Genomic DNA, 12334 nt, shown 5'->3' on the forward strand with positions numbered 1-12334 from the left:
AGGAAATGGTGTGAATCTGTTTTATTATTTTTGTCACAACTTGATCACACAGTTTATTCTTTTTATTTCCAAGCCATTGAATCCTTTTTTTTTTTTTTTTTTTTTTTAATTAATTGTTGATGAATGTTGAACCTCCTTTTTGTTTAATCGTATGCGGTGCTGAGAATCGAGCCCAGTGCCTTACACTGCTAGGCAAGTGCTCTACCACTGAGCCACAATCCCAGCCTGTCATTGAGTCTTTCTGTCTTTAATCTTTCTCTCCTTTTCTACTATTTAATAACCAGCCTTCTCTTAGAGAATTTCCTTCCTCCAGTGCTTTTTACCATTTTGTGCTTATTATAGAGCAATAGTAAATTCTGTAAATTGTATCTTTACTCCTATATGAAGATACATCTTTGTGTCATTTGGTGTCATTGTTTTTTGGCATATTCTTGTCACATATCTAAGGACTTAGTCTAGTTCTAGCCCTGCTTCAACAGGAAACCTCTTTTACCAAAGGTTTTAGTATTTTTAGTGGGCTCTGATGTAGTTGCCCTCCCAGCTTAATCCAGATTTTAGTTTTTGGGGATTTTTCTTCCAAACTTATTTAATATTAAGAAACATTCAAAGCTTTATTATTTTTTGGTGTATATTGATGACTATTTGTAATTACCTCTTTTAGTTAACTAATGGGTAAGTAATGTTAAAGCATAAGAAGCTATACCTTATTAAGGAGACCATCACTGTAATGACTTATATAAAACTTTTTTTAGTCCTATTTTCATAAAATTTTGAAAGTATGGAAGAGTTTAAAAATTCATGTTTAGAATTACGTATATATTGTGAAATTCTTCTAAATTTCTTTTGCATTTATTAAATACATTTGTTACTCTTTGTATTATTATTTTGACTATGGCTTATCAACATTTAATTTCATCCCCACAAATCCTGAGTAATCACTCTTGACTGTTCTTCTGAAATTCTCTGGAAAGGAATTTTTAGATAGATAAAACAAATATGAAAGGAGATATTTTTTGAAATAAAGTGAATTAAGCTTGAGTCTTTTATGTGGAAGAACAAAATCATACTAAAACTATAACAGTGAGGTTTAAAATATACATTCATATTATGGTAAGCATGAGTTAACTTGCAAGTTCATGAAGCAGGGAGTGTTTGATCGTAAATTGTGAAATTTTTTTTAGGTTAAGATCAGTTGTCCTCAGTTTGGGGTGGTTTTGGGGGTCTCTGGTTCTTTTTTTTCCTTGCAGTGTGACAGCTATGAAATTCGCCCTGGTAAACACCTTGGAGTATGCATTTCTGTGGCAAACAACAGACTTTTTGTTGGATCCATCCCAAAGAATAAGACTAAAGAAAACATCCTGGAAGAGTTCAGTAAAGTCACAGGTAAAACAAAAATGTATTTAGAAGTTAGGTTTGGGAAACTTACTCTATTGTTTTAAAACTTCTAAGTGATTTTTTAAAAAAAGGAGTTACATATTAAACTAAGAATCCTAGTCTCCTGTTTCTAAACTGCTTTATTCTACTTTATAGTGGTTTGGACTAAATATACTCCCTCCTATCCTTGATTTCTTGGAATTTCCCCTTCACTTCTTTGCCCTAATTGAAACTTGGCATTTGCCAGAGCCTTTGCTGTGTAGCCTTCAAGTGAAGGCTTTTCCCTCTGATATTCACAGTAATTTAGGGCCAAGGAGTTCTTATTTCTCCCTCCTGTTGATTTGTCTAGATCATATTTTTTAAAACTTCCCATTATAAATCAAGCAGTCAATTATTGAGTACATTATACATCACAGGTCTGTGTACGTTATTGCTATGTAACTGAAACAAATCCATAGTTTCATTTATTAACATGATATATTCTATTTCCTATTCCATTTCATTTTTTACATGCTGCTTGAGATTGTTGCTGTGTGTCTTTTACAGATTTTTAGACCACTTCCTCCCCTTGTAAAAACCATTGCTCCTTTACATTTTTTGCCTTTGAGTCTGTCCTTTTTCCTTCCTTGAAGCTATAATCTGTTGCTCTTCTGATTTTTAGCTTTTCTTTAATCTGAAGATTGCTTTAAGCTCACATTCTTCCTCTTCTGTCCTAAATTGACTTACTCTAGTTCTTTTGATATCTGTGTGAATGACCTGTCCAAGACCCTAGACTCCTAGTTCTCTGACCACCTCATCTCTAGTCCTTGACTTGAGCTCTGCCATGTCCAGATCACATTCTGGAACTTGTTAGCAGAAATTCTACCCACTCTGAATTTTTGATTTCTGGCATCCCACCTTGTAACCACTGCCCATTATAATTGTGTTGGTCAAATATCTCTACTGGCACAGTTCTTTGACCTCATCATGTTTTATGATTTACCAGCTCCTTTCTGGCTACATGTCCATTCACTCATTCCTTCAACAGGTGTTTCTTAAAGTGCCTGTTAAATGCTGGCATTGTGCTATGTATTAGTATACAGTGATGAATGAGACCTATTCTCCACCCTCATAGAGCCCACATTCTGGGAAAGGAGTCAAGATAAAAAAATTAAATACTTAAACATGTTGTGGTGAAACACTGTGAAGGAGGAAAATATGGGATATTTAGCTAGGTAATAACTACTATCCCTGTTTACATGGTTATGGAAGGCTTTCTGATAGGTGACATTTCAGCTAAGACCCGAAAGATGAGGAGGATGTTGCATACAAAGAGCAAAAAAAAGGGCATTCCAAGAGAGCAACACATGCCAGGGCTCCAAGACAAGAAGGAACTTGATCTGTGAAAGTACTAAGAGGAGGCTAGTGTTGTTAAAGGATAAAATTAGGGAGTGCAATTAGATGTGATGAGATAGGTAGGGCTTCTGTAGACCACGTAAGGAGTTTGGATTTTATTATGTAGATAATGAGAAGGTATTTGAAGATTTTAAGCAAGGAATAATACATGTTTCATGTTTACAGATTTCTTCTGTTAAGTGAATAAGGGCTTAGAGATGGAACGAAGAGTAGAAACTTGAGCTGGGTGTGGTAGAACATGCTTGTAACATTCCCAGCTTCTCAGGAGGCTGAGGCAGGAGGATCACAAGTTCCAGAACAGCTTGAGCAACTTAGGGAGACTTGTCTCACCATAAAAAAATAAAAGAACTGAGATGGTACCTTAGTAGTAAAGGATCCCTGGATTCAAACCCTAGTACTGAGGGAGGGGCAGGGAATAAAGACTGGTAAATTAGATGAAGCTGTCATAGGACATAAAATAGGGGACTGGACTAAGGTAATAGATGGAGAGATGTTAATGGGTTTGGAAGTAAGTAGGAGAGATGAAGGAAGAAATCAGGAATGTCTTATCAGTTTGTGCTTGAGAACTCCGTGGATGACCTTGCTTATTAGGGAAGTCTAGAGAAGACAGATTTGAGACATGGTGGTGTGTGACATGTTAAATTTGTCTTAAGACATCAAAGGGGACATGTTAAGCAATAGACAAGAGGAATTTAGAGAAGTGTAGATAGAAATCTAAGGACTTACAAGGGTGTAGAGAGAGTTTTAAAGTAGGACTAGCTGACAAGACCTATAAAGAGCATTTATGGAGGGACAAGGGCAAAGGACTAAAACCAGAGTAGTTAGCAATCACCTTTGTTCTTGGTAGAAAGAATAACTTTAAGTTAGGTTTAAGGAAGGTTTTTGGGGCCATGTTTAGATGATAAAAGTTACTTCTTTGGGATTTACATTAATTTGTTTTTTAAGGTTCTTGATAGTGTTTTATAAATTATGAGGTCATGTACATCAACATTCTAAAACATTGTAGAATGTTAAATGTCAAAATACAGTAGTTGGGCCTGTTGTGGTTATACCTTTAGGACCCTAAAATTAATAGGGAACATGTAATATTGTCCCAAATCCTGTGTCTAATTATGCTGATCTAATTGTGTACAGGTAATTAGTGATTCATTTTGAGGCTTTTTTGATTATTTTTGCTTTTCGGCAAGTGGATTTAGGTCTGCCTAATCGCTAGATGTGTGGTGGATGCTTTTGGCTTATATATCTGGCTGTTGGTTTAACAGAGGGTTTGGTGGACGTTATTCTCTATCATCAACCCGATGACAAAAAGAAGAATCGGGGGTTCTGCTTCCTTGAATATGAGGATCACAAGTCAGCAGCACAAGCCAGACGCCGGCTGATGAGTGGAAAAGTAAAAGTATGGGGAAATGTAGTTACAGTTGAATGGGCTGACCCTGTGGAAGAACCAGATCCAGAAGTCATGGCCAAGGTAAATGCAGTCGCTTGGGGTGGGGGTAGGTTATTTCGATTTTTGTACCCAGAATAAAGCTCAAACTTTTCGAGTTTATAAGTAAAATTTATAGCTCTTGACTTTTAATTGCTTAGAAAAGGAGCTGATTTAACACTGAAGCAATAACTTGTCTTGGTACCCAGAAATTTCTGTTAACATCCCCTTTCCTGCAAATGAACTGTGCCAAAGGAACTGAGATTAAATCCCTTCAATTAAGTATTTTGTTCACACTGAGTATTTAGTGTTATGCTTCATTGGGGATACGAAAGTTTAAAAAAGACAAGGTCTTGTTGAATAAGGAGGGAAGTAATGTTTTGGAGATTATAAATTACAATTTTCATTGACCATAGTATGATTTTTATTACATGGCTATGAATTATATTTTATAACTGATTTATCTTTTTATAGTTTGTTATTTTTTTTTAACAATCATTTCTCTTAGAATATTGTCCCCATGAAAAAGGCAAAGGATTGTCGTGTTTGCTGTTATTTGATAGTGGCAAAGTAAGCCCTGTAGAGGGCCCTCAGTTCCCTGTGAGCCCTGTGCTTGCATTGTTGGGACCTTTGGTGAAAGGGGGTGCCATGAGTCCTGGTTCTGTAGGCTTTCCTTCAGGTGACTCCTGAGTTTAAAGGGACACACCGGAATTACATCTCTGCTGTTCATAGTGTGTCCTTGAGTATTGGTATGGCCTCAGCCCTTCTCAGGGAGGCGGCATCTTACGGATGGCCAGGTGTTTAGTGGACTGGATTCTTCATGACTGAGAATTATTTTCTTCAAGGCTTTTATTCCAGGTTTTGAGGAGACAAATCAAAACTAAATTTGATTGATTAAGAGAACTCCAGTATGTACTAGTATGGTGTAAGTCTTTGTAAGCAAAGATGTCTTTGGGTTAAGCAGAAAAGATCCACTGAGAGTGAACCAGAGGCCTGAGAACTGCTGCTCAGGGTCTTACCTCTTCCTTGAGTAGATGGTGATAGGAGTTTAGAAAAGGGTAGGAGTCTAAATAGCCTGGGGTGGGTTTTTTCTTTCTTTCTTTTTTCTTTTCTTCTTTTCTCCCTCCCTCCCTCCCTCCCTCCCTCCCTCCCTCCTTCCTTCCTTCCTTCCTTCCTCTCTCTCTCTCTCTCTCTCTCTCTCTCTCTCTCTCCTCTCTCCCTCTCTCTCTCTCTCTCTCTCTCTTTTTCTTTAAATTAGCTTGTTGTTTCTTCTTTGGGCAAACTACTGAACCTTAGATGTCATCTGTTTTATTGAGATTGGATAAGTCTCCAAGATTCATTTCAAGTTTGAATCTGTCAGTAGAAACTTAAGTGTTGCCTATGTTGCTTTTTCTACACAAACATCTAGAAATAGCATTATAATTATATTATAAACTATAAGGGAGAAATTAAAATCCCCTGAAAATCTAAAATAGAGGTAGTAGTTTGCTTCTTAACCACTTTTTACTTATCCCTGGTAATCTTTCATTCTAAATCTTTTTTCTTCCTTTCTTTGTTTTTTTCTTTTTTCTTTTTTTCTTTTTTTTTTTTTTTTTGTCAGAAAACCTCAAGATTTTATTCTGACTATTCTTTCTGTATCACAAACAGGTTTCCCAATGAAAAGGAAGCCTGCATAAGTTTGGAATTGAATATTATTGACTCCTTTGTTTCCTAATTAAAAAAAAATTGTTTATCCATTAGAGTAAAGCTTCTGTTGGTTTACTCTAACACTGGCTAGGAGTCAGTGAAGATTCTTTGCCAAGTTGGATCAGTTTTATAATCAACCAGAACCTAAGAACTTAAACGTATCTGTCTTAAAGGAACCCTTTTTCTTTTGAATGTTTAATTTAATTTATATTTATTGTTATTATTGTTGTTGTGATTTTGCAGTGTTGGGAATTAAACCCCAGACCTTGAGCTTTCTAGGCAATCACTCTACCATTGAGTTATACCCTCAGACCCATATTGAATATTTTAAATACAATTCTAAAAAAATTTTATATAATGAACTATGGTTTCTACACAGAAAAGAATAAAAGATCCAAGTTGAATTTAACAAAAAAATGCTTGGAGTATAGCTAAGTAGTGGAATACTTGCCTGTCATGCATGTGGTCCTGGATTTGACCCCTGACATAAAAAAGAAATTAAAAACCTTTTTTTTTTTTCATAATGCTGGAGATCAAACCCAGAGCCTTGTGCATGCTAGGGAAGCACTGTAGCACTAAACTGTGCTCCCAGCCCTAAATATATACTTTATTTTAAAATTTAAAGAGCGATATAACTGCTTGTGGTAGTGCCTACCTGTAATCCCAGCTACTCAGGAAGCAGAGGCAGAGGATCACAAGTTTAAGGCCAAGTTGGACAACTTAGAAAGATCCTGTCTCAAAATAAATAAAAAGGGCTAAGGCTATAGCTTAGTGGTTGAGTGCTTACCTAGCATGTGGGAGGCCTGAGTTCTGTTCCCAGTACTACAGTGGGTGGGGTAATAAATCAATAGGAGCCTAATGTAGAGATTACATCTCAACCTACAGCAGTGAGAAGAAAAAAGGGGTAGGGGTAGAAGTGAATAATATCTTTTTCTCAGAACCCTTTTATTTATATAACTCTTTACGTGAGGCAACAGTTTGTTTAGTGTATGAGTTTATTTTTTGTTTCAGTATGTAAAATTTTCTTAGTTCAGAAATCAAAAGTTAATTTAAAATGGTATGGACATACCAAGTCCTGCTTCCACCCCAGTTTCATGTCTTGTCCCCTCTAAGGCATTCAGTTTTATTATTTTCTGGTTTATTCTTATAATGTTTCCTTAGGTAAATATGAGTATATGTTCTTATTTTCTGTCCTATATTCACTGATCTACATTTGCTTATTCACCATTCTGTTTGATCAGCTCTAAGAAAATACAACATCATTATATGTCCCACTAAAATTTTATAAGATGTTGCTAACTATTTGGTGGCACAGTAGTTACTTATTCCATTGACTCTTAAGTTGTATCCCTATTTTGGATGTGTAAAAATAGGGGGAAAAAAGTCTTATCTTGGCAGTCTCTCTGTCCTCATTTTTATTGCTATATAATATTCTATTCTGTAGGTATACATAGTCAACTGAATTTTATTGCTATATAATATTCTATTCTGTAGGTATACATATTCTGTCAACTGAATTTTACATTGTTTCTAATGTTTTATTACACTGCTGTAGTGAATAAGCTTGTAACATGTCAGTTGATACAAATGCAAATGCATAATGCATCTGAAAGATAGATTTTTATGAGTACATTTGTAGACCGAGGGTAAATTCACCTGTAATTAGTAAGATATTGGCATATTCCCCTCCGTAGGAGGTGTTCCTCATCCTAGACACTATAGCCTGTTATTAAACTTTAGATTTCACTAATCTGATATTCAGTGGTCTCTCAATACTGTTAATGATTTGCTTCTCTTACTGTGTATGAATTTGAGCTTTTTGTATACTTGAAGGGCCATGTTTGTTTTTTTATAAACCATGTATTCCTGAATTATGCCAATTTTTCTATTCGTCTGTTGAGCTTTTTCCTATTTTCTTGTGCTCTGATATAAAAGAGTATCTCCCCATTATATAACTTGCAAACATTTTTGCTGTATTTATAACTTGCATACATTTTTTCTGTATTTGTCATTTTTCCTTTGAATTGGTTTATACACGTATCTTTTTTTTTTTTTTTTTTTTAAACCATGTAGAAGCTATGTGTTTAGTAGTCGAATGTATCACTCTTTTGTATGGTTTCTAAATTTTAAATCATAAGGTCTTTCTGCTTCATTGTTGTATAAAGGAATTACCCTTGTTTTTTCTAATACTTCCCAGTCTCCCTCCCCCTTATCATTTAACTGTTTGATCTATTTGGAGTTTACCCTGGTGTATAATGTGAGGTATGACCAGTTGTTACCTTTTTTCCCTGATGAACACTACTCTTATTCAGTGGTCTAAAAAGCATTATAGGCCATTTATATCCAGTAGTGTTAGTCTCTAGATTTTGCTCATTATCTACCCCCACCCCAGCTATTACTGCTCCCCCCCAATGTAAACTTAAAGTTGTCCAGTTCTAGGGGAGCAAACCATGTTAAGTTTGGGAATTAACTCAGTAATAGTGATGTGTTGACTTCTTGAAGGTGCTCTCCACAGAATTAAGCGCTTTAATGATAGACATAGGGAACCAAGAATTTATGTAAATTGGTAACTAATATGAGAATGATTTTCTCTGACAACACTTCTAGCACTTACTGTTTTAGAGAAGAAAAGCCTATATACCATGAAGACAAAAAGAAAAACTTTAAAACGTCATCTAAAGTACTCAATGCCAATTTTGTGTATTTATTACTACTAGGTGAAAGTTTTATTTGTAAGAAATTTGGCTACTACTGTGACAGAAGAAATACTGGAAAAGTCATTTTCTGAATTTGGGAAACTTGAAAGAGTAAAGAAGTTGAAAGATTATGCATTTGTTCATTTTGAAGACCGAGGAGCTGCTGTAAAGGTAGAAGAAATTTTGAAATTTTTCTTCTTGATGACTTGAATCTTGTTGAAACTTGCTGAACAGATAAATTGCTTAAAAAGGAAGTAAAAGGGCAAGGGACATAGCTCAGTGGTGGAGCACTTTCATAGTGTGCATGAGTCCCTGGGTTCCATTCCCAGTGCCACCCAAAAAAAAGAAAGAAAGAAATTTGTTTTTTAGCTACCCTACCTCATGCCGAGGACAAACCAAGGGCCTCATGTTCGTTAGGCAAACACTATCTGAGCTACATCCCCAGCCATAGTTTAGAATTAATAGGTTTGCTTATTGATGGAATTTAATGAGGGAATATTGCTCATAAAATTCATAGTTTAGTATTGAAATTAATATTTGGCTTTTGAAATTTCTAGTGGTATAGAACACAGATAACTAATAAACTTACACAGTACTTTCTAAACATTACTTTTGATTCAGTTGGTATTAAATAATCAGTTGACTTAATTGAAAGTATTTACAAGAACTAGTAGGATGGTTCGGTAGAGAAACCTATGAAATTATAAAATTTCTAGTCCTGGAACTGGGAGTCACCTTCTGGGATGGTCAAGGCAAAGAGGTGCTGCATTCTTTTATTTACAGCAAGAATCCTTAGTTCCTTTGTGTGTGTGGTGGTGATGGTTCAAATGCAGGGATTGAAGATTGCTAGGCAAGCTCTCCACCCTACCACTGAGCTACATCTCTAGCCCCTATACCAGAACATTTTTGTAGACTCAGTTGCTTTAGCTGAATCATCCCAAAGCTGACATGGGAATGAGGAAAATTGAAATCAAAAGGAATTATAATGTAATTTTTGTTTAGATACTAATAAGTCACTGGACATTTCTCCATTTCTCTTTTTTTTTTCCCCTTCCTTCCAGTACTGGAGATTGAACCTAAGGCCTTGCACATGCTAGGTAGGCACTCTACCAGCTGAGCTACGTCACATCCTCTCCATCTTCTTTTTTAAAAATTATAGGACAGGGTCTCTCTCAGGTGCCCAGACTGGCCTCAGCTTGCAATCCTGTCAGCCTCCCAGTTGCAGGGATTACCGACCTGCCTGGGTTGTTGAAAATTCTTTATGATAGAGCATTTATTATGTATGCCCAGCAGGGGGAAAGGTTGTATAGGGAAATTAAAAATTTTGTTGAAAAGAAGTGGTTTGTTACTGAGTGCCTGAACCTTGAAGGGTAGCAGAGGTGGCTAAGTGGAACAGCATGAATAAAGGACTAGAAAGTGGAATTCTTGGTTCCTGTTTTCTAGGTGATTATTTGATATCTTATTAGTCTTTTCTGGGCTCTGGGTTATTAACTGTTCAAAGTATGTTACAGGTTAAGTGTCATTAGGGAAACCTAATAAGCTTTTTTGGCAGTACCATATTGGATTTCATTGGTTAACCTCATTTGTATTTTCAAATCGTTGAAATTTTGCATAAGACCTGTATGTTGAATATTTATTTGAAAATTTGAATCCTGAAAAGTTAATTTTTGCCTGGATTGTATTAATACTGGCATTTTTCTGTGGTGTAGCATTTGCTTCCTGCATAGGGCTAAGTTTTAAGGAGTTATTTGGAACTAAGTAGCAGCAAGTAGGCAGCTCTTTTACCTTTTTATTAAGTATAACAAGAGGACGTTGATGTTGTTCCCAATGTAATTTATATATGAAAAAATAAGATGGAGGGAATGGAGTTCTTTTTTGAAAAAACTTTCTGACTAGACTAATCTTTTGTAAATTAAAATGATTATGAAATTGTTTACTAAATATCTTAAATAACATTATGTTACATTTTAAAATATTGTTTCTCATAAAAGAACTGTATTTTTCTCATTTTGTTTAGGCCATGGATGAAATGAACGGAAAAGAAATAGAAGGGGAAGAAATTGAAATAGTCTTAGCTAAACCTCCAGATAAGAAAAGGAAAGAGCGCCAGGCTGCTAGACAGGCCTCCAGAAGCACTGCGTGAGTCTATATTTTAATAGATACGTCATTGAACAAGGAATAACTTGATAATGGTTATATGATGGTTAATAAAAATTCAGAAAGTCTTTTTTTTATTTGTTCTTTTTAGTTATACATGGCAGTAGAGCATATTTTGACATATTATACATACATGGAGTTACACTGGTCATGTGTTCATATATGAACATAAGTTATGTCCAGTCCATTCTGTCAGAAAGAGTCTCAATGTAAAGTGATTTGTGTTTTCTCTTTTCCCTTCCCTTCATTGCTAGGTATGAAGATTATTACTATCACCCTCCCCCTCGCATGCCACCTCCTATTAGAGGTCGAGGTCGTGGTGGAGGGAGAGGTGGATATGGCTACCCTCCAGATTACTATGGCTATGAAGATTACTATGATGATTACTATGGTTATGATTATCACGACTATCGTGGCGGCTACGAAGACCCCTACTACGGCTATGATGATGGCTATGCAGTAAGAGGAAGAGGAGGAGGAAGGGGAGGGCGAGGTGCTCCACCACCACCAAGGGGGCGGGGAGCACCACCTCCAAGAGGTAGAGCTGGCTATTCACAGAGGGGGGCACCTTTGGGACCACCAAGAGGCTCTAGGGGTGGTAGAGGGGGTCCTGCACAACAGCAGAGAGGCCGTGGTTCCCGTGGAGCTCGGGGCAATCGTGGGGGCAATGTAGGAGGCAAGAGAAAGGCAGATGGGTACAACCAACCTGATTCCAAGCGTCGTCAGACCAACAACCAACAGAACTGGGGTTCCCAACCCATCGCTCAGCAACCGCTTCAGCAAGGTGGTGACTATTCTGGTAACTATGGTTACAATAATGACAACCAGGAATTTTATCAGGATACTTATGGGCAACAGTGGAAATAGACAAGTGAGGGCTTGAAAATGATACTGGCAAGATACGATTGGCTCTAGATCTACATTCTTCAAAAAAAAAAATAATTGGCTTAACGGTTTCATCTATAAGTAGCAATTTGCTGCCATTTGTATTGGGCTGAAGAAATCACTATTGTGTATATACTCAAGTCTTTTTATTTTTCTTCTTTTCATAAATGCTCTTGGACATTATTGGGCTTGCAGAGTTCCCTTATTCTGGGGATTACCATGCTTTTATCGTTTCAGTCTTCATTTTAGCTTCAGAACAAGCTGTTAAATCATGATTTTACAGAACCTTTGGTTTGGACAGTTTCAATTTTTTTTTTTTTTTTTTTTTGGATTTGGGATAGAATACATAGGAGTATGAAGTATGCTGTAAATAAAAATACAAGCTAGTGCTTTGTCTTAGTAGTTTTAAGAAATTAAAGCAAACAAATTTAAGTTTTCTTGTATTGAAAATAACCTATGATTGTATGTTTTGCATTCCTAGAAGTAGGTTAACTGTGTTTTTAAATTGTTATAACTTCACACTTTTTTGAAAATCTGCCCTACAAAATTTGTTTGGCTTAAACGTCAAAGCCGTGACAATTTGTTCTTTGATGTGATTGTATTTCCAATTTCTTGTTCATGTAAGATTTCAATAAAACTCAAAAATCTATTCAAAACATTACCTATTTCAAATTCAATTGTGTCCTAAAACATTATTTTATTCGTAATCCTTGCAAGG

The 12334-nt window shown here is 36.0% G+C and overlaps 1 protein-coding gene across 5 annotated transcripts in view; it reads left to right on the forward strand.

Moving 5' to 3' along the window:
* Nucleotides 1–11721, forward strand: part of Hnrnpr (heterogeneous nuclear ribonucleoprotein R) — a 33238-nt gene extending 21517 nt beyond the window's left edge. For 3 of the 5 annotated variants that reach the window (XM_047555900.1, XM_047555907.1, XM_047555928.1), the window contains 5 exons: nucleotides 1248–1383; nucleotides 4023–4237; nucleotides 8596–8745; nucleotides 10592–10713; nucleotides 10986–11721. In XM_047555900.1, coding sequence (XP_047411856.1) covers nucleotides 1248–1383; nucleotides 4023–4237; nucleotides 8596–8745; nucleotides 10592–10713; nucleotides 10986–11598 — 1236 coding nt within the window. In that variant the 3' untranslated portion in view covers nucleotides 11599–11721. The remainder of the gene's footprint in view (nucleotides 1–1247; nucleotides 1384–4022; nucleotides 4238–8595; nucleotides 8746–10591; nucleotides 10714–10985) is intronic. The other 2 variants (XM_047555917.1, XM_047555938.1) reach the window with 1 other exon arrangement.
* The last annotated feature ends 613 nt before the right edge of the window (nucleotides 11722–12334 follow it).

The sequence above is a fragment of the Sciurus carolinensis genome, chromosome 1 (genome assembly GCF_902686445.1).
Source record: "Sciurus carolinensis chromosome 1, mSciCar1.2, whole genome shotgun sequence".
Taxonomy (NCBI): Eukaryota; Metazoa; Chordata; class Mammalia; order Rodentia; family Sciuridae; genus Sciurus; species Sciurus carolinensis.